The following is a 21,019-nucleotide window of genomic DNA, read 5'->3' on the forward strand; positions in this document are numbered from 1 at the left end:
CAAAGAGAGAGGGAGGCACAGAATCAGAAGCAGGCTCCAGGCTCTGAGCTGTCAGCACAGAATCCCACATGGGGCTTGAACCCACAAACTGTGGGATTGTGACCTGAGCAGAAGTCAGGCGCTTAACCAACTGAGCCACCCAGGCAACCCTTATAAGTGCCCTCCTTAATACCCATCACGTATTTAGCCCATCCCCCACCTGCCTCCCCTCCATCAATCTTCAGTTTGTTCTCTATAGTTAAAAGTCTTTTATGTTTTGCCTCCCTCTCTTTTCCCCCCTTCCCCTATGTTCATCTATTTCATTTCTTAATTTCCACACATGAGTGAAATCATATCGTATATTTATTTCTCTGCCTGACTTATTTCACTTAGCATAATACACTCTAGCTCCATCCACGTCATTGCAAATGGAAAGACATCATTATTTTTAGATGGCTGAGTAATATTCCATTGTACCTATATATCACATCTTCTTTATCCATTCATCAATCGATGGACATTTGGGTTCTTTCCAAATTTGGCTATTGTTGGTAATTCTGCTATAAACATCTAACAATCTTTTTAAATTCTTAGAACATTTGACTCTGATTTCAAGCAACTAATTTCGTTGATTATCTTGTTACTGTTAAGAGAAACTGTCAAATTCACTATGCTTTTCCTGAGAATGTTTCTTGATAATGACTTTGTTGTTGTTAAAAATCTTTTTATGCAACAAACAGCTTTTCCACTTAGCTCTGCCTCAGTAAGTTGCAATTGCCATTTATGGTGAAATCTGTAACATGCCTGCACCCAGACTTTTATTCTTTACTGTTCCAGTTGTATTTGCTTCTCCATTTCTACTCAATTCTGCTTCAATACTATACCTTCATTTTAAATTTGAAAACTCGCCCATATGTACTTTTTAAACTAGAAAAATAATTTAATTATACTTTGTTTAAAATAATAGTATATATTTCAATTGAATTGCCAGTTAAGGCTTACATAGTTATTGTAACTTGTGTCATATGCATAGACTGCTAAACAAACACATTACAATGTTACATCAGTACACAGAAGAAATAATTTGAACTGAATCAATCCATTGCCACCGATATCAATGATGTGTTTATGAGTAATACTACAAATGACACAGGCACTGATCACATGCTCTCTAATACAATATCCAACATGACACAAAATTGAAAACAAATATATAATTTTGTGTTTAATGGGAAAATGTCTTACACTGCCTCAGGTTCAAATTTTCCCAATTAAATCAATTAAAATTAGATAAAATTTAAAATTCTGTTCCAATTACAGAATGAATAAGTAATGGGGGTGAAAAGTACAGCATAGGGAATATAGTCAATGGTGTTGTAATAGTGTTGTGTGGTGGCAGATGGTAGCTGGACTTGGGGAGAGCACGGCATAACGTATGGACTTATCTAATCATCATGTTGGCCACCTGAAACTAATGTAATATTGTATATCAACTATACTTCAATTTAAAACAAGAAATTTTGTTCCTTGGTTGCACTAGCCACATTTCATGTATTAAGAGACATTCACATTTTAGTAAAAGCCATAACAAAACACAACTCCGGTCCTATTTGTTAGCCTGAGATAGTGAAATTTCTTTGAAGCGTTTTGTAGCGAACTACTGATACGGACACTGTTAAAAGTATTCCCAAATTCAAAGAAAGGAGGTCAGGCAAAACACTCAAGTGTTTCTTTTGAGCTAGTAACAGTAAATCACTGCACACTTATTTTTAAGAGATAGCAGGTATAATAACTTAGGCCTGAGATTTGGAAAGAAACAATGGTTAATAAGGAGGAGTGAGAAGGATGGTAAGGTAGCTATTGCCTGTCTACTGACAACACACATAAAAAGATAAAGGAAGAGTTTAGCTACCATTTTTATTTTCAAAATACAATTAATTTTGTTCTTCTGCCCATAAGAGTTTTACTCTAAGAACTACATCTTTAGGGCACCAGTGTAGAAATAAATGGAAGTGGCAACTTGCAATGATTGGGCCCCGGAGAAAAAGCAGCTCTGAAAGTGAAACCCAGCAGGCTGATGCCCATGCACAAGCTCCTTCATTATGATGAAGGTTACATCCCATGATCTCAGGACTCCTGTTTTCAAAAAATTACTTCTCAGACACCTTTAAATAAAGATGTCTTTCTGACTTTGGAAGTTACCCTCCTGCTAATGCTAGTTTACTTGACTTCTTTAGAATAAATTTTGCTGGTTTTCTTAAAGTCACCTCTATTATTTTAATTCATAAACATAAATTGCTCTAGTGTTTTCCCTGGATTCCAAGGCAGATCTCTATCAGGAACATCAACATCTTCTTCAACATCATCAACATCATCATCTTCATCATCATCATTGTCATCAAATTTGGGTAGTCCTTTATGAAACATCTTCCTAAAGATTAGGATGTATCAGGTAGATCTAAAAATTGTTATTTTTAGACATGTTCCTTTCTTAGTCATGGCCTCTTAAGTCATTTTCTTCTATTTTGACAATATGGATACCTTGTTGTTGTTGCTGCTGCCGCTGCCGCTGTTGTTGTAGTTTTTGTATTTTATTTCTTAAAGAAAGGCAGACTGCCACGTGCAGCACCTCATTTGGATGTGTCTGGGGTCTTGGAAGCTTGACCACCCTATGTTCTCCTACTAATGGACCTTGAGAGCCTGTTTGGAGGTTCTAGCAGGGGAGTGCAGCTGCTCGTTTACCCTCGACCAAAGAAAGTCCTCCTCTATTGGGGAAAGTCGCCCTCGTTTCCTCTTGTACCCAGCACACAGCTTTGGGAGGGGTGCACATGGAGCGGTGAGGGAGAGAGATACCTGCCTAGCCAGTCAGATCAGCTGAATCAACTCCAGGGATCAATGGGGTGACATGTCGCAGCAGCCAGACCGTCTTCACACCCAACAATATGGATTCCTAATTTACTCCACTAAATTACATTTGCTAGAGTTAGGCTGGGTTAGTTTCTTCTAGTGTTGGAAGAAAAGGCTGATACGATAAAAATATCTGTATGTGAATACCTAAAAAATATGAGCTAACATAGACTCCCCTGACACTAGTGTATCTTGGGCATCCTGGAATAACTGAGGAATGGAATTCCAGACTACATGCATTCAATGTCAACTCTATGTGACACTACAGCCATGCAAGTGTTCTTTTTCATTTATAGACATGGAAAGACTGAATAAACTACAGCTAATGTAGATAAAGAAAGATATTTCTATAATCATTCTTCTAAATATAAGTTAATATGGCTCAACAGAAAAAGGTTAACAACTACTCCTATATATTTCTATTACAAGATTTTTTTTTCTTTTTCACTTGAAGAAAAAATTATATTAAGAAGTCTAAACAGACAACCTTAAAACTATCTCTCTACCAATTTTCCTTCAAGGTTTGATTAAAAGCATTTATTAAATTTAATATATGAAAGCATTAAATTTCTGATAGTTTAATGCAACAAACATTGAAAATCAATATCTCAGTTGTTATCTTAGGTATTTAGGATATAAATGATTTCTTTGCTATGCATGTGTGTTTATATACAAACATATTTTGAAAGTTAGATAAAATAAACAATAAAAAGAAGTTTGCAATAACTAGGTGAATGGGTTTGGAAATTAGCAAGTGGCTTTTTGTTTTAGACTTTATCTCAAGAAAAAAATATTTCTGAAAGTATCATGAGCACATTCTTATAACCCTATTTTACTGATAATGAATCTCAGTATATGTGCTGCCAAAGTGAGCATGCTGATAATGAATTTTTAAAGCATATTCCTGAAAAGAGCATCACTACTTGTGTTCAGTGGAAATATGAGATATGTAAAGCTATATACAGGCTAAAAGTCTTTAACACTGAAACAAGAGAAAAACAAAATATAGTGAGAAAATACTGGAGGCTTTTTTTACGGGATATTAGGATTTGTCTTTGTAGGTTGGACTTTGACATTTTTTCCTTTGTTTTCCTAAAATTCTATAGTTATCATGAGTCATATGCATTATTTTTTTTTTTTTAATTATTATTTTTTTTCAACATTTTTTATTTATTTTTGGGACAGAGAGAGACAGAGCATGAACAGGGGAGGGGCAGAGAGAGAGGGAGACACAGAATCGGAAACAGGCTCCAGGCTCCGAGCCATCGGCCCAGAGCCTGACGCGGGGCTTGAACTCACGGACCGCGAGATCATGACCTGGCTGAAGTCGGACGCTTAACCGACTGCGCCACCCAGGCGCCCCATATGCATTATTTTTATAAGAGAAAAAGAAACTTGCTAAAATTACAATGGTTAATATTTATGGAGAGGAAGAGCAATTAAAAATGGGAGTTCTTCTTCTATTTAAGCATTAATTCTGAGCATGAATTGTTTGTCAAAGTAAATCTCACACATTAATAAAAAGACTGTTAATTAAAAAACCATTAATAAAAAGATCATTAATTAAAATTGGATGTATGGATGGAACTGGATTCATGATGCGTTTATCTTTTCAGCAGTGCAAGAGAGTAATCTAGAATATTTTTTAATAATCTACAATCAAGATTAAATCACAAATCAAATATAAATGTAATTGAGTACCAGCTTTTGGCATTAAGCATAGGTAAACTGGATGTATTTCCAGGAATGCAAGCATTCATTTGGAGGGAACTGGTTTTATCTGCTACAGAGTTTATCAGTTCAACTATTAAGCGCCTTAAAATAAGAATAGCAGTAAGTACACACTGGGAGTTTATTACATGTTTAGTGCTTTATGTAAACAATCTATAAAACAGGTAATTAAACCCCCAGTTTAGCTATAAAAAGACAGAAGCCCTAGGTTAAGTAAATCCCTAACAAGTGATAGATATATGATTTCATGACACAACCTAGTTTATGCATTTAATCATTTTGTTAAACTGCATTGTATTGATTCAACAATCATTTATATCCACTATTAATGCTACTTTCTAATTATTTGGTCTTTATTTAATTGTTTTTGTAATAAATTATAATGAAGCATAAACTCACAGTGTTCTGAAAGCAGTCAAGGGACCTACAAAGCAAACTAATTTATTGTGTAACCTCTAATTAGTTGTAATTACAATATTTAATAAAGGAAACACCTACCTTTAGAGACAATCAAATCTTTTCACTGAACTCCACTAGTGTTGTGGTATATACAATAGGCTAATGATAATCAAAAGTATTATTCAAATGCTATCAGGAAAAATAAAATTACAATTTATTGCCAGCCCTGAACTATTATTCCACTAGAACAGATTTAATATGGAAACTGGGTATAAGAAAAATAAATCATGTAACCATTCATAATTTAATTCCAATTAAGGTAGCATATCTTATTCCTATAGAACACACTCACTCATGCATGTGCATACACGTGCAGACACATTCCCTCATCTGTAAAGTTCTTTACTTATGAAACTGTTAAGGACTCTCTCTGAACACAGGAGGTCAATGAAAGTGCTTAACAGTATCCATTAGATATTTACAACTCTAGGCACTGTCAAAGTCAATAATATCCCAGCAAAAGAACTTGCATTACTTCAGAATCTGACCTCTTTATGACGAAGTCATTTAGCATTAATGTTTAATCTAGTCAATATTGCTTTTTGAAAAGCAATATTTTTGAGGAATCTATTATATTCAGTTTGCAACTATCAACACCTCTAAAATTTATTTTGTCTTTTTTCCGATCTATTGGGGTAGAAAAAGGGTATAAAAAAGAAAGGATGCTTTATGAGCTGTGTTTGCTATTGGTGAACATGAGTGATGAAGTAATAAGATGATTCACTATCGAAGGGCTGATGATCCTACATTTTGCACACTTCCAAGGGGAGAAAGCAGTTCTATTTTGTCTTTAAATGAAAGTCTATACAGCAAAGATGGAAGCAGTAGTAACAGTAAACCTCATTTTGCTTTATGATATAATGAGGGAACCTACTTAACTACATATAATGTCTTTAATCAGCTCTTAATATCAAAGAACAAAGCGGTATTTTTGCTATTAGGACTTTTGGAAAAGAGATAGGAAAACAAATGAACAAAAGAATGTTCAGCTGACCAAATGTGATAATTAGCTTAAAGTGTATTTGCAACAACAGAAAATAGCACACATACCCCCACCAAAAAAAAAAGAAAAAGACATCATGGTGCATGAAAAATCAAGAACATTAACTGCCAAGGGCATAGGGTATTCTGGATTAAGTACAAGTTTCACAGTATTCACTTTAGCTAATGGATAATCTAAAAGGATAATATGTTTTTGTTGATACTCTAAAGTTTGATTCCCCCCTACAAACACACACACACACACACACACACACACACACACACACACACACACTAAACATGATTAATAGATCTTTCTTAGCCACAATCCCAATTAAAATAATTTCCTCAAATAATTTACAAAGCAGAGAAACTGGGTGTTTCGTTTGTTTGTACATTTGTTTTAGAAATACCGAATGATGCTTTTATGCTGCAACTTACATAGAAGAGAAGTTTTCATCTTAATTTTTTAACTAACAAATAAAACATTACAAGTTTTAAGTGACAATTTTTATATTTATCTAAGCCTACATTTTTACGTCCAAAAATATGCCTTTCCAAGTCCCTTGCAAATTGTTGCCTAACCGGTGGCTATAAACTCTTACAGTGACAATTATCCATTATGCAGTACTTGACAGGCCAGCTCTACGTTGCTCTATTAACTGACTTTGAGTTTTCTCACTCCCTGTGGGGCCCTCTAGGCTAAGATTGATGAGGTGCAATGTGGTGTTTGAGCTGCCATGCTGACTTGACAAACAGCAAGAGTGGTCCCTGCACAGAGTGGAGGAGGGAGGGCAGAAGAGAGACAGAACCACAGTGTATCCTGGAATGACAACAGCCTCATGCACTTGCCTTTCAAGGCAATTAAAACATTGTTTCTCAGATTTTACACTTCAAACACAAAACTTCTTTCTTCAATTAGAGTCCCACAGCTTCATTGGTACATATTGAAAATTAGAGAGGGATTAAACTTTTGTCCCTCAGACATTTTAGAGAAGCGGAGATAAAAGTTGCTGCTCTTTCGAAGTTTAAATACACTGAAACTCTAATAACTTCTTATAATTCCCCAAATGGTGTTATCGCTTACTTTTTAACTATTGAATTCACTCTGGCAGAGCTAAGGTAATAAAACCCATCATCGTCTAATTTTCCCAGACAGCTTGATAGAACCAATGTTCTTAGTATAGATAAAGTGTAATGAAGCACTTTCTTTCCCATAGGAAAGTCTTCAACTCATATGCTTTGATGCCAACTAGCCTTCACATCTGCTGTTTCACCATTGATAGCTGTAACTTGGCATGCTAAACTAGTGTCTGATGAAGCAGCTTTACTCAAAGGCACCATTTTATTTCTTGCAATGGGAACATAGTAAAATGGTGTTGGTTTCCTGTAGGCCTTATGCAAATCCCTGTAATAAACATAGGATCAGGCCTCACATACAATAAATTGTGTGTTAGTGAGGATGGGGGAGAGAGACAATCTCCCTGGGTGAAAGTAACCCCCTCACTATGCCAATAATTTAAATGTATTATAAAAAATTGGTTTAAATATTAATTTCAAACATGACTAATATCAAAACCATATTAGATACTAATAAAAATATAACAACACTTTTAAAATACCAACTTTGCTTTTTTAAACAAAATTTTGCTATTTAACCTAATGTTAACATTGATCCATTACCTATAACTCATATCTTAAAAGCAATAATGAAGAAAAAAAAGTATTTGGGAGAAAAGAGAAATGGTATGGCTACAAAAATCTTTGCTAAGATATTTCTTTTAGATTTCTAGAAAAGCTGCCTGATGAAAAACAAAGAAACCATCAACTTAGACAGATGAGTATTTCACTAACAATATTAATCACTAATCTAAACTGACTGGTAGGATACATTGGTGTTCAATCACGTAAAGCTTTCAGGGTTTGTTTCATTAAATATGCAGAAAAATCAAAACAATAAACCAGATTATATGTGAACTTGAATACATGAAACAAAGAATTCAAAATAAAGTTTCTATTTTTTCTATGTAATCATTGACTCATTACTTAATTAGTAACTTGCAAGCAAGTTGGTAAGAACAGTTTTTGGCTTGGAAACTTAAGTATATCTGGTTTTCCATCACCCACATTAGAGCCATGTGTGATGAGTATTTGGTTTCAGTATAGATATGCAGAGAGATAATGAGGAATTCCAAAGGAACACAAAAAAAGATATCAATTAGAATTGCGTAATAATTTGTCCCCATCAGTTAACATAGGTGCATTTTTTCCACAAGGAAGGAGTGACAGTAGTTCACCAAATACTACAGAATGGTCCTGTCAGCTCAGGAAACAAAACTACAGGAGCCCAAATCTCAAACTGTTGTGCAGAATCTAACTCGATATATAATTACAAAGTAAGGTACTTCACTGCTTCTTAATCTGGTCCCAATTATAAACACAAAAGTCACATATATAATAATCCTTCCAAGACTTTAATATGCCTGCTTACTGGTCTCTAATTTCTCCTCCCTCCCGCACAGTGGACGAACCTGCAATAAGACTTACAAAGAAAAGGTGAATGTATTCACTCCCTAGTTACCACAGAATATATATTTTCTCAACTTTTACTCAGAGACACAACGAAGGTCAGGATTTACTCCACCATAATTCCCCGAGAAAGGAGAAAGCTCTAGCTGTCTTCATCCTGCTACAAGTCAATCCTTATGCCTACCAACTGGGGACTTCCAGGAACAGTGTCAGAAATGATGTAATTAGATTATTCACTCTCAGCAAATCTCTTTTGAACAAAAGGTAAATAATTTGAAAGAAGTAAGAGTACATTCAACAGATTTATCATCATTTCATGCTTCTGTCTGATATTTTGTGAATTCTGGGTTTCAGAACAAAAGAATACCCAAACTAATATGAAAGAAATGAAGTAAATGCAATTAGTTATTAAATACAGATGCCAATAATGAAGGGATTATTTATATTTCAGACAGGGTTAATTTAACCCTTCCTGCACACTGGAATCACCAAAAGAAGTTATAAAAAAAACTCAGATACCAAGAATCTCACCTCCAAATATTTTTAATTCCTTGGCTTGGAGATGGGTCTGGGCCTCAGTATTCTCTAAGAATCATTCTAATGTTCTAATGTGCAAGCAGGTTGAGACTACTGATTTGAACAAAGGGATGTTTTAAGGATTTTTGAAACTTAGTGAACAATATACCCAAATAGGACAAAATAATGGCTATCCCTTGAAAAAGAAAAATTGACGTAAAAATCAAGACTATCTTCTTGCTTGTCAGAATAACGTGATCGCCTACCACAGATAAGACCATATTCCTATATGACATCCATGCTGTCCAGTCCCAATGCTTGCAGCCCACCCACATCTACTATTTTGATAGATAAAAGACTGGCCCCGTAAGCTGAAGTAGTGCTTTAACTGAGGACACGGATAAGTAGTCAGTATCTCTAACTTTATTTATCAACAAATAAAAACTGTTAAGTCATAAAACTTTGATGCCAATATACATGTGCTCATATTAATATTCCAGTTTTAAACTAGTTTCTAGGCACAGAGACTATAGCCCCCATGTGAAACCCAAAGCTGAAATTTGAGATCTAAATTATTGAGGAGAAAAGGGCAGTGTCATTGCTAAGCATAAACTGACTCCAAGTAAAGAAAAATGACTTGAAAGCAAAAGTAGGTGGCAAGTTAGTAACACCTGTATAAACGGGACAACTCTTTTACAAGCAAATATGTAAGAAATAATCCCTGTACTTACTGAGGTACGATAATGAATTTCTAATTATTATATTGTCAAAGAATCCCTCCTGGATAGTGGTGGAAAATAATTAAAATACATATAGTAGTAAATTTGGTATGCAGTGAAAGACATATCCAGTTTCTATCCACATGCAGATAAATAGTTATTGAACCCTTTCTTTGTGATGACCATACTTAACTGGGAATTTACTAAACTATGAAAGGCATTTAAAGAATAAGTTCTGGAGATCTAATATACAGCATTGTGATTAAAGTTAGGAATACTGTATTATAAACTTCAAAGTTGCTAACAGACTAGATTTCAATTGTGATAATGATTTGATGGTAGATGTTAGCTAATGCTACAGTGATAATCATACTACAATATATAAATTCATCAAATCAACACATTATACACCTTAAACTTAAACAAGATAAGTCAATTATATCTCAATAAAAAATAAAATGAATTCAAAAGTCATTTTAGATTATCTTTCTCGTCGTTGTAACTATTTTAGGTCAATTTTATGCATATACAAAATGAAACTTTCAAAATATTGTACCACCAATATAGCAAGAGGAAACTAAAGACTCATTTCAGAAAAACCCCTTTGCAATGTGAAAAGTACACTACAGATGCCATTTTGAAAATTTACTTCTGCAATGCATAAATCTTTTCATGGTAAATATATTATACTTTCATTGCTACTGCTGCTTTAAATAAAAACAACAAACAAAAATTATGTTTTTGAGAAATAAAGAATAATATGAAAAATGTCTAATGAATGGTATATGTTTCTAAATCCATTTATTAAGTACATGCAGTAAACTGCCAAATTTTTTTACATTCTATCTCTCAACTCAAAAACTACTTCTGTTCTTCTGGCATTTAAGAAGCAAAACTCACTCAAGCTTTTGAAAAATCATTACAGGCATGCCACACAAGCAATTCAGGCTTAAAAACCTATACTGCCATCCCAGCATAATTTAATTTTAGAAGACCATTGAACTGATAAGCTCAGAATAAGCAGCAGATTATAAAGAACATGTTATAACTATATCTGCCCCAGTGGCTTAAAGCAAATGTTTCAGAAATTTAATATGATCAAACAGTTGGGGTCATGTGGGTGAGCCAAAATGACTAATGCACTTAATTCTTCTGAGTAATGATGGTTATGCCATCATATCTTTAGCTATTGCTTTTATTGTTGATACTACGAGTCCCTTGGTTATTGCTTTCATAATTAATAAGTCACTTAACCTCTCCATGGCCCAGTTTCCTCATCTGTTAAATGAGCATAATGATAATTGCTTCCTACATTCCTCAGGGGTTGCAGTAAAGATTAATGAGTTGGCATTTAGAAAGTACTTTGAGTTCTCCTAAAGAGGGAGACTATGCACAAAGAAAAATAAAACAAAATCCTCTGTGGCTAAGTACCAAAACATAAAACTTTTCCTCCAGATGGATTAATCCACTTGCTTATATTCCTAACACTACAACCTATACTTCCAAATAAACTGACTTTTAACCAAAAGTTAAAAATGGAAATGCCATAGAGAGCTACATATTTTGAAAAAAAAAAAAAAAAAAAAACAAACTTTTTTAGTTCTACAGATTAGCAAAATTTGAAAATAATCACACAATCTACCTAAAACTCTCTGTCATAGGTTTTCCATCAATGGATGGTATAGTCATTGTGCCATGGGATAACTGTACAGAATTAGGTAAAAGAAGTGAGTTTGTGCCATAAAGAGAACCTAAATATGAAACACTAATTTAGGGTCACATACTAAATTACAATGAAATCATTAGAGAGAAAATTGGGAAATAGGAATCAATGAAAATAGGGGGAAATAATATTTTTAAAGTGTGCCTTGTAGTAAGTTAAAAGATTGAAATGCAGTAATAATCTTTTGGACTTGGCCAAAGAAATGTCTACACAAAATGACAAAATATTCAAGGAATCAGCTAGTTACTTCCAGCTGCATGGGATAAGGTAGTACAAGAAAGAGATCACTCATCAGAAGAACAACAAAGAGAAGGAGGAGAGGGAAGAAATAATTTAAAAGAACTGGGCTGTTTGCAACCAGTACTTAGAGGTGATATTGTAGAGTTAGAATTTGCATGGTTGGGTAATTTTAAGCATTCCTAGTCTTCAGTGTCTCAAGTCAGTAAAAGTTCTCCGAATTGTTCCAACATGGCACCATTTCGTAACTAAAGAACAAATTATGCACGTTGCTCGAGGTACTTGGTTCAGCCCTCTGAAGAAATTAAGGCAATGCCTTGTAGATTTTCTCCTCCAGCAAAGAGCTTCTATTCCAAAGTAACAATTAGTTTAGAGAGAGGCACATTTGAAAAAGAACTGTCCCTGTGGTTTTAGATTATAAATGGACTCACTTGGATACATTTGAAGGCCACAAATGTTTAGCCAAAATGGTATTGGCAAAAGCACTGTCACCCTGGTGTAAGAGAAAGAGTCTGTTCAAAACGTACTAAAGTCTCTGGCCTTCCAAGTTTCTAGAAATAGGACTGCTGACTTGTAAGCTAAATAAAGGTTTATGTTACATGCCACTAAGAGATTTTTGCTGTTTGTCAAGCAACATCATTGTGGCAGTCGATAACTAATAAAGCCCAAACCATATGCAAAGCCTGTGCAGGGAACTAGAGATTCAAACGTGAATGATATAGGTTCAATCCCTGCTATGCAGTGTGGTATAGAAACACAGGAACCAAGAAGACAGCTTGGGTTGAAAATTCAATAAGGACCGAAGTAAAAGGTGCTCAGAGAATATAAAGGAGTACCTTACCCAAACTGAGTAGAACAGGTAGGGGAAGGATCGTGAAAATTTGATAAGTGAGGCATGAATTAGTATCTAAGGAATAAAGAGAATATAACCAATTTGGTTATAAGAAGGGACAGGGATGGGAAAAAAATGTGTAACAGGCATTGGAGAAGGAGGTGCATCATTTACTTGTGACAAACCTGGGAGTAGCTGCAAGTGTGAGAGCAAGTGGCTATAAAAGAAGCCAGACCATGATGATGAGGCAAACAAACGCAAGAAAAATGTAACATAAATTAAATCTCCTTACAGCTTGCAGCCCACTGACACTTACCTGAAACATGTAGAGCGTGATCTTCCTCAAAGAACTCATGGCTGCCCTACTTCATGTTTTTGTTTTATTGAAGACCAGAAGTAACCTAATCTTAACAAGAGCTAGCCCCTCAAGGTTCTAAAAGCCTTGCTTTCAAATTCCTTAGAGACTTATACTATCCCTAACTCCCTCTAACTTAAAAGTATATAATCAACCCCAGGGCAGCTCTTTCTGTCCATAGGTCCTGTCCCCATATTTAATAAAATCATCTTTTTGCACCAAAGACGTCTCAAGGATTCCTTTTTCACCATTCGCTCAAGACTCTCAACAATGAGGTGTCTACAAACACACTGAGAAGCCAGGTTTATACCCTAAAGCAAAGGGGAGAGGGCAATTTTGGAGGACTTTAAGTCACTCTGGTAGCAGCATAGAGAACAATACAGACAAAATTGGGAGAAAGAAAAGTTAAATGGTTACTACAAAACCCTAGACAGAGATGACACTAGTTTTCATAACCAGGACAGTAAACAGTAAACAGTAAACTGTAAAGGAAACAGTAAAGGAAATAGATATATAGGAGATAGAATGGACAGGTGCAGGCAGTGCTTGGAGATATAGGAAATATGTTTAAGATTTAACACAGTTCTTACCACATAAGAGATGATCGGTAATTATTTCTTGAATAAAAATTTGATATCTTACAAATGAACATGTAATTGAGAACATAAGGTGAATGGCAATACTGCCTAAAATAAGACATCTTGGTCATTAGGTTAAAAAAAAGTTAAAGTTAAGGATAAATATTTTTTATATTAAATATTTTTATAGTCCCCTTTACCTATGGTTTGCAATAAATTCCCCAAAGAATTGTTAAATGCACCTCAATATACCGTTTCAAACTACAGTCTAGAAAAGAGTTCTCATAGTTTCTTTTTATTTCACTTACCAAATTACATCCTCTTCATGACAATAATTATCAGAAGACTGAAGCAATTTCAATTAGATAAACATGATGTGATATCTTCTTAAATCTATTTCAAAATTATTTATCCTACTGTGGGCCATAGAGACATAATTTACTTGACTATGTTTAAAATCATCCTAAATTCTGAATATTTTTAATTAGCCATGTATTTTAGTGATGCTAATATATAACCTCCGTCAAGCATTTACTAGATGGTTAGCAAACGTGTACAGCTTTCATTTAATATTCAAATAATACTTTCAGAATGGTCCTGTTAGTCATTCCAATGTAGAAATGAGGCGTCAGAGGTTTACAAGTAATAGTATCTTACCTAAATACAGCCAATACGTGGTGGAGCCAGGAATCAAGCCCCAGGTTCTCTGATTTCAGTTTTTTTTTTTTCATTCATAACAACTATTCTGAATTTTAGATTTTATTTTCAGAAGCATTAGGTGATATGCATTGTATGTTTGATACTATTTAAATTTCTTACAATATATGGCAGAACTTTTTAAAATAACCATAAAAAAGAATCTCCTTTGATACCATCTTTTTTGGAAGGACAGACTGTATTTGTATACATAGCAAGCTTGAGATTTCAGGTAGACCAAACCCAGAGAGAGAATTGTCAGGAATTGGAAAACCTGAGTCATGCGTTGCATAGAAGCAAAGTGATTCAGCACCACTTTGTAAAACATAGGACTCACTGAAAATACAGGGATTCTCAAAAGAAACCATAACACCTACAGGCTCTCACTGAGTTATTTTTGAACATGTAATCTATATGTATTCATTCTCCTAATCTTTATACTTCGGGAGAAAAGAATGTGCTTGTTGCTTAGTAACATTCTGTGTAGTGTTCCGCTCTGGGGTGAGATTTCAGTTGTACTACACCAAGTCCCCAGATTCCGAGAAGGAGGTTTTGACAACTCCTTTATTGTTTTTCAATGAAATCCCTGGGCCTTCAGCTATTTTATCATTAAAATATGATTAAGAATATATATTGGTGATGTCATACAGTTTTCTGCTGTTTATAAAGAATAACTCTGAAGAACTGCCATCTGCTCAATTTTGAGTTACTTTACCAGTCATGACTTTACATTTATCCCTGGGAAGAATGCGCATGGAGTGTAATGGATATAAAAGAAGAGAAGAAAGAACTCTTCTTGAAGACAATATACACGTAAGCTCAATAAACAAAGTCAAGCATGTTCTTTGGAAAAAGGATTATTTAATATTATAGAATGGCATAACTCTGTGTTTTTGCAATACTGAGGACTTACCCCTTTAAGGTCAGGTATCTTGAGCCAGCTCTTCTTGCTTGTAGTAACAATATTATACCATTCTTTAAAATAATTTTCTGGAACTGAGCATTCCAGAACAATTAACTAACAGCAGGGTCTTGTTAAATTTGTAAAAACAAGATGGAAATTCCTTTAGAAATCAATGCCTTAAGGGTGCTTCCTAGAGTGTTTGTATGCATTGCTGTTAATTAAGAAATAAAAGAATGGTATCAAATGTAAATAGAATACACACACTAGTCCCTGGTTCATTGTGAAGTTGCAAAATGAGCATGAAATTACTTTAATTCCAGATTGTTAAGGAATATATATATTTTTAAATTTTACACCCATGGCTGGTATAAGTGTATAATTTAACAAACTAAAATATGAAGTTGAAATTAGTATCATTTAGGGGTACACTAAAATAACTAAAGAGAAGTCAATATTTAATGTATTCTTTTAAATTCTAATTTTTTTTTCTAATTTTAAAGTAAGAATTCAGCATCTGATAAAGTTATCAACATAAGGTAATTGTCAACTTAGTGATTATCACTGTGTGGTTTTTACTGTGACTAGTATGGATTCCAGAAGGCCTTAATTCTACAGAAAGAATGTCTGTGCTGTTGGAAACAGAAAATTGTTCTATGCCAATTTTCTCTTGGTGCTAGAGGTACCCTTGCATGCGAGAGAGAAAACAAGGACTGAAAGAGTAAGAAGAAAAGTCAATAGCAAAGAAAAGTGAAGGTAGGCAAAAAAAAAAAAAAAAAAAAAAAGAAACTAATACTGCATAATTTACCTAAAAAAATTAAAATTAAAAAAATTATTTAATAATTTTTAAAAAGAAAGAGAAAATTGAAAAGACTGAAAAGACAAAATAAAGGGGGAGAGAATAAGCTGAAAGATAAGAAAAAAATAATTTTTTTAAGTTGATTTTCTAGAGATAAACCTTGCTCATGGTATAAAAGAAATTTGAAACAAGATATTTGAGTCTTCTGGAATATAAAAAATAAAATGAAAACTCCGATGTATTTTTGAAACAGAAATAGTAACTTCTGATGTCAATCAAATCACTTGGTTTAGATACTTGGTGTTTTTTAACAAACTCTATTCAAAAATCTCTTGAATACTATAATAATTTTAATGCATCCCACATTCACTCCCTACAAAGTTACTGACACATACAATGTGCATTTAGCATTTCAACAGATGATTTCCTTTTCTAAAAAAAACCAAAAATAAAACAAAAAAACAAAAACAAAAACAAAAAACAAAACAAAAAAACGCTATATAAGAAAAGCTATCTTTATTAATTCTGAATATTCAATGGGGAAAATTGATCAGTTGTAATTAATATAGTCAAATGGCACTTACTGATCATAATATTTTGCTCATTTTTGGTTACTCAACAAATTTGATTAAATAATAATGATTTTCCAAATAAATGTAAAATACACATTTTAAGCTTTCATCTAGCCATATGAGATATTCACTCTGAAAATAATTACATTTTAAGAATTATATAGATTTGACTAAACAATCAATCTATCTCATTCTTTGGATATTTATGTCCTCCAGAACTCTAGAAAAAGAGATGATTTAGTTTTGTGAGAATTTTTACAACAAAAATTATATAATTTTTGGCAAAGTTTGTGTTTTAAGTAGCATAAAACCCAGTTCCATGATTGTTGATATAGTCATCCAACTAAACTATGATCTCCTTAAAAGTGAGAAATAGATGTTATTTGCTCTAGAAGACCAATATGTAATGCAATTTCTGGTACTCAACAGGTACGTGATGAATGTTTGATGAGAGAATTTATTTTATAGTTTGATTCAACTATTTAAAAAAGTTACCACTTCTGCATACTTAAACTTCCTATTACATTTGTATGAACAGTGAAGGAAAATACCAATGCTTAAAATTTTGCCTGACATACAAGGAATTTAAAAAGACTTAGTACGCTTAGTATAAGTCATACAGAGAAAGACAGATACCACATGTTTTCACTCTTATGTGGATCCTGAGAAACTCAACAGAAGACCATGGGGGAGGGGAAGAAAAAAAACAAAGGTTAGAGAGGGAGGGAGCCAAAACATAAGAGACTCTTAAAAACTGAGAACAAACTGAGGGTTGATGGGGGATGGGAGGGAGGAAAGGGTGGGTGAGGGGCATTGAGGAGGGCACCTGTTGGGATGAGCACTGGGTGTTGTACGGAAACCAATTTGACAATAAATTGCATATTAAAACAACAACAACAATAACAACATCAAAACAAAACAAAAAGACTTGGTACAATATAAAAGAAATTACAGAGTGATATTGACTCCCTGAAGTGAAATCACCCGATTTAGAGTATAGTATTTTGGCCCAATGAGATCAGCTGGAGTAAGAAGAAAGGGAAAATAAAGAGGGTAAGATACTCTGTACGCCTGGAACCTGGTTCAAGCACTTTCCATTCAAGTGTTCCACAGGGCTGTCCCTCTGGAAACCATTATGAGTTCAGTGTTATAGCTCATTTTCAAACTCTGTGCCTTACAGAACATTAGATGAATGTGCATCAACAAGAATTGTTTTGGCTTATTTCTATCATTTATTTTCCTTCTTTTTCTGTAGGCTTGTAAACAAGCCTTGTTTCACCTTAACAGAAAGAAATGTGTATATAAGAATATTATGTATGTATGTAATCATTCTATTCCTCTGGAACAGCTAAGCCTGGTAGAGTCTGAATCTAATACTATTTAATATATATTAACAAATATATATTAATATACAATCAATACATTGTGTTAATATATTCATTACATTAGGCATATATTGATATATATTATATATTAACTATATTATATTAATGTAATTAATATACTAATATATTAATATATACTAATAAATGTACAGACATTTACACTCAAAGATAAAAACTTGTTGAGGAAAAAAAAATGTTGCCGTGGGCAGAATTGCCTTCGAACAAAAAGGGAATACTTGCAAAGCAAGAACTCCTTGCCATTTGCAAGTATTAAAATGTTTTGCCTTAATGACCGTGTATTTAGTTGTACACATACCCCTCCATCCCCTGAGGATTCCTGATTATTTTTTACTATTGATTATTATTGATTGTTGATTATTGAGGATTATTGACTATTGATTATTCTTCACAAATTACAGTGTTGCTACATCCTTACATCCATTAAGAGAGGGAGATTTGTTTGCACTCTATCATTTTAATATGTAAATTGTAGACAATCAGTAAGACTTACCTTGAAAAAAGTCATGGTTGCACCATCCTCCACCGCACCATACTCTATCTTGGTTTGTTTAGCTAAATCATCAGCAGAGTCAATAGGGGATTCCATGCGCTCCACTGTCAGAAAGGCGGCTAAGTTAGCAGTATACGAAGAAATGATGATAAGTGTGAAAAACCACCAAATGCCTCCCACTATCCTGGTGGAGAGCGCTTTGGGCATGAGCTCAGAACCTAACAGAGATTGGGGGGAAAAGGTGAAACGAATACAGAGAATTTGATCAGCAGTCAGGTACTTTTGGTCACAGTGGCAGAATGGAATCACTGTGTAATAAAAGCTTAAATCATAGGTTCACATATTGCTTTAGAAAGCAAGCAACAACCACTGGGAGAGCAGAGGCTAATTTCAGATAATAAACCGTCTCTTAGGACACTTGTTAAGTATAGTGGCAGGAGACTTAAGTTCTATCTGAGACAGGACAGATTAGTAATAACCCTTATAAAAATAGCATTAAAAGGGAGAAAAAAAAATATCTCTAGTTTATAAACTACTTGTATGGCTTTTCATATTCTTGTTAATTACTTTGGTTTTAGAAGAAATGATTTAACATACATTCAATCCCATTTCTTAACACGCTTTATATAAAGTTTCATTTTTTGATGTGCATGAAAGCATAAATTTTGTCTATTTTGCCATTTTAAAAAATTATGTGTTACAAAAATAAATTTCAATTACCTATATTCCTTGAGATATGAGGTTTTAGTCCAGGTTTATTTTGAAATAAGGTAGTAAATTATTTCCTTATGTACAAACAAATGTCTCCCATCACTATAGTTATCCTCAATGAGAAGAATCAGAATCAGAATAAACATATTGTCACAAATTTATTTTTACATATATATAAATATTTCATAAATATATTACAAACATGGCTGGAGTTGCCTGCTCATGCTATTAATAAGAGAACGGGATCCAAGAATTCTATTTTACTTTTGATTATTATTGATTTAATTAATTTAGATTTTAAAATAAAATCCTGACAATTTTAAAATCAAGCCTTATAGCTTTACAACATTGTTTAAATTATGTACACTATTTACAGTCTTAATGTGTAAATGAATACATATCAGCATGCATGATTTTTTTAATAAGAAAAGTATACTAAATTTATGAATATATGTAATATATTACTATGCACTTTTAATCATTTTAAATCCAAAATCAAGAAAGCATTGGCTACAAATTAATTTTTAATAGGGTTTGAGTAAAATGGAATGAAGCAAAGATGGACTCCATTTGCTGATTTGTTGACAGTCAGATCTTTCATATAATCACTGATGCAGTAAGGCAACACATCTTTGGATGGAATGAAAAATGCAACAAATCATTCATGTTAACATTGAAAAAAAAGCGGTATCATGACCAGAATAGATCAAAACAGCCCATCTTACACTGCAGTTCATCTTACCCTTGTAATTTCAAACAAACGAACAAAATTTTAAAAAGCAGACAGACTTGGACATGACAGCCAACTCCAGCTCCAGACTCTGCCTACCATTCTGTGGGAGGGGAAAAAAATAACAAAAAACAAAACAAAACAGAAAAGTACCTTTCTGATGTAGTTGCTCCTAGGCCCTGTCAGACACACACTCGAACACTGAAATACTAAAATATTCCCAAGATGATCAGCAGCAGCTTTGGCTGCCCATTCTACTTTTTTTTTTTTTTTTCCTTAACAACAGCACCAGTAAAGTCAAACAAGACCGGGAAGGAAAAGAACAGTGGAGACATTCGACAAAAAAGGCCCAATTACCACAAGTTCGTATCTTACCCAAGGACTTAAAGAGAGTACCTCCTAGGTTTGTGAATCAGAGCCTGGTTAGGGGCTGACTGTCATGTACTCAAGGTAACGTCATGTCCAGCACTATATCCCACTAATTCCTGGGGAGCTGGGCATCAGCCAGTTTAGTATGGGTTCCTCTTTCATGTATCCACCAGCAGTGAAGTAGTTATGTGGCAAAGCAAATGTATATTTGAATTTTTCATTGCTTGGATTACTTATCATTTTCAGAGCTATCAAATATAGTCTGAATTCTAATGGCTAGATTTTTTAGCTATCAAGTTAATCTAATCAGTATGCGGATTCTCAAAAAACTCCAAATATTTCAGAAAAGATAAGTGAAAAAAATATTTTTTTCAAAGTAATAGCAAACATAATTTTTAATATTCTTTGTTACGTTTGTGCCTTTATTATCAGGATAAATTACTCCAGGCTATTAGGGTTAGTTATTAGCATGTGACTAGGAGTTTGCCTGGGTGAACCGTATTACTCAGTACTACTTGTAAGAGATGTCTATCTCATAAGACAGGCTTTTATGAACTTCTAATATTTCGTAAGAACTCCCATATTGTCTATCAACTGTCGAGTAAGCCTAAGGAAAGAAAAACATTGGGCCCAAAATGTAGGAAAGGGAAAATATAACTACTGACTATTCATTTTATTTAGAAATAGATGCCACAAATTTAAGTTAGTTCATGTAAGGTTTTCGCTGAAGTTTCAAGTTTTAGATTTAAATATCTATAAAGTTATATATACGGATGCTCATGTCTTTAAAAGAAAAATT

The 21,019-nt window shown here is 33.7% G+C and overlaps 1 protein-coding gene across 6 annotated transcripts in view; it reads right to left on the bottom strand.

Moving 5' to 3' along the window:
• Nucleotides 1-21,019, bottom strand: part of GRIK2 (glutamate ionotropic receptor kainate type subunit 2) — a 654,159-nt gene that overhangs the window by 109,975 nt on the left and 523,165 nt on the right. For all 6 annotated transcript variants that reach the window (XM_053904616.1, XM_019442973.2, XM_053904617.1 and 3 more), the window contains exon 14: nucleotides 18,411-18,628. In XM_053904616.1, coding sequence (XP_053760591.1) covers nucleotides 18,411-18,628 — 218 coding nt within the window. The remainder of the gene's footprint in view (nucleotides 1-18,410; nucleotides 18,629-21,019) is intronic.

The sequence above is a fragment of the Panthera pardus genome, unplaced genomic scaffold (assembly GCF_024362965.1).
Source record: "Panthera pardus isolate Hobbes unplaced genomic scaffold, ASM2436296v1 HiC_scaffold_17, whole genome shotgun sequence".
Classification (NCBI taxonomy): domain Eukaryota; kingdom Metazoa; phylum Chordata; class Mammalia; order Carnivora; family Felidae; genus Panthera; species Panthera pardus.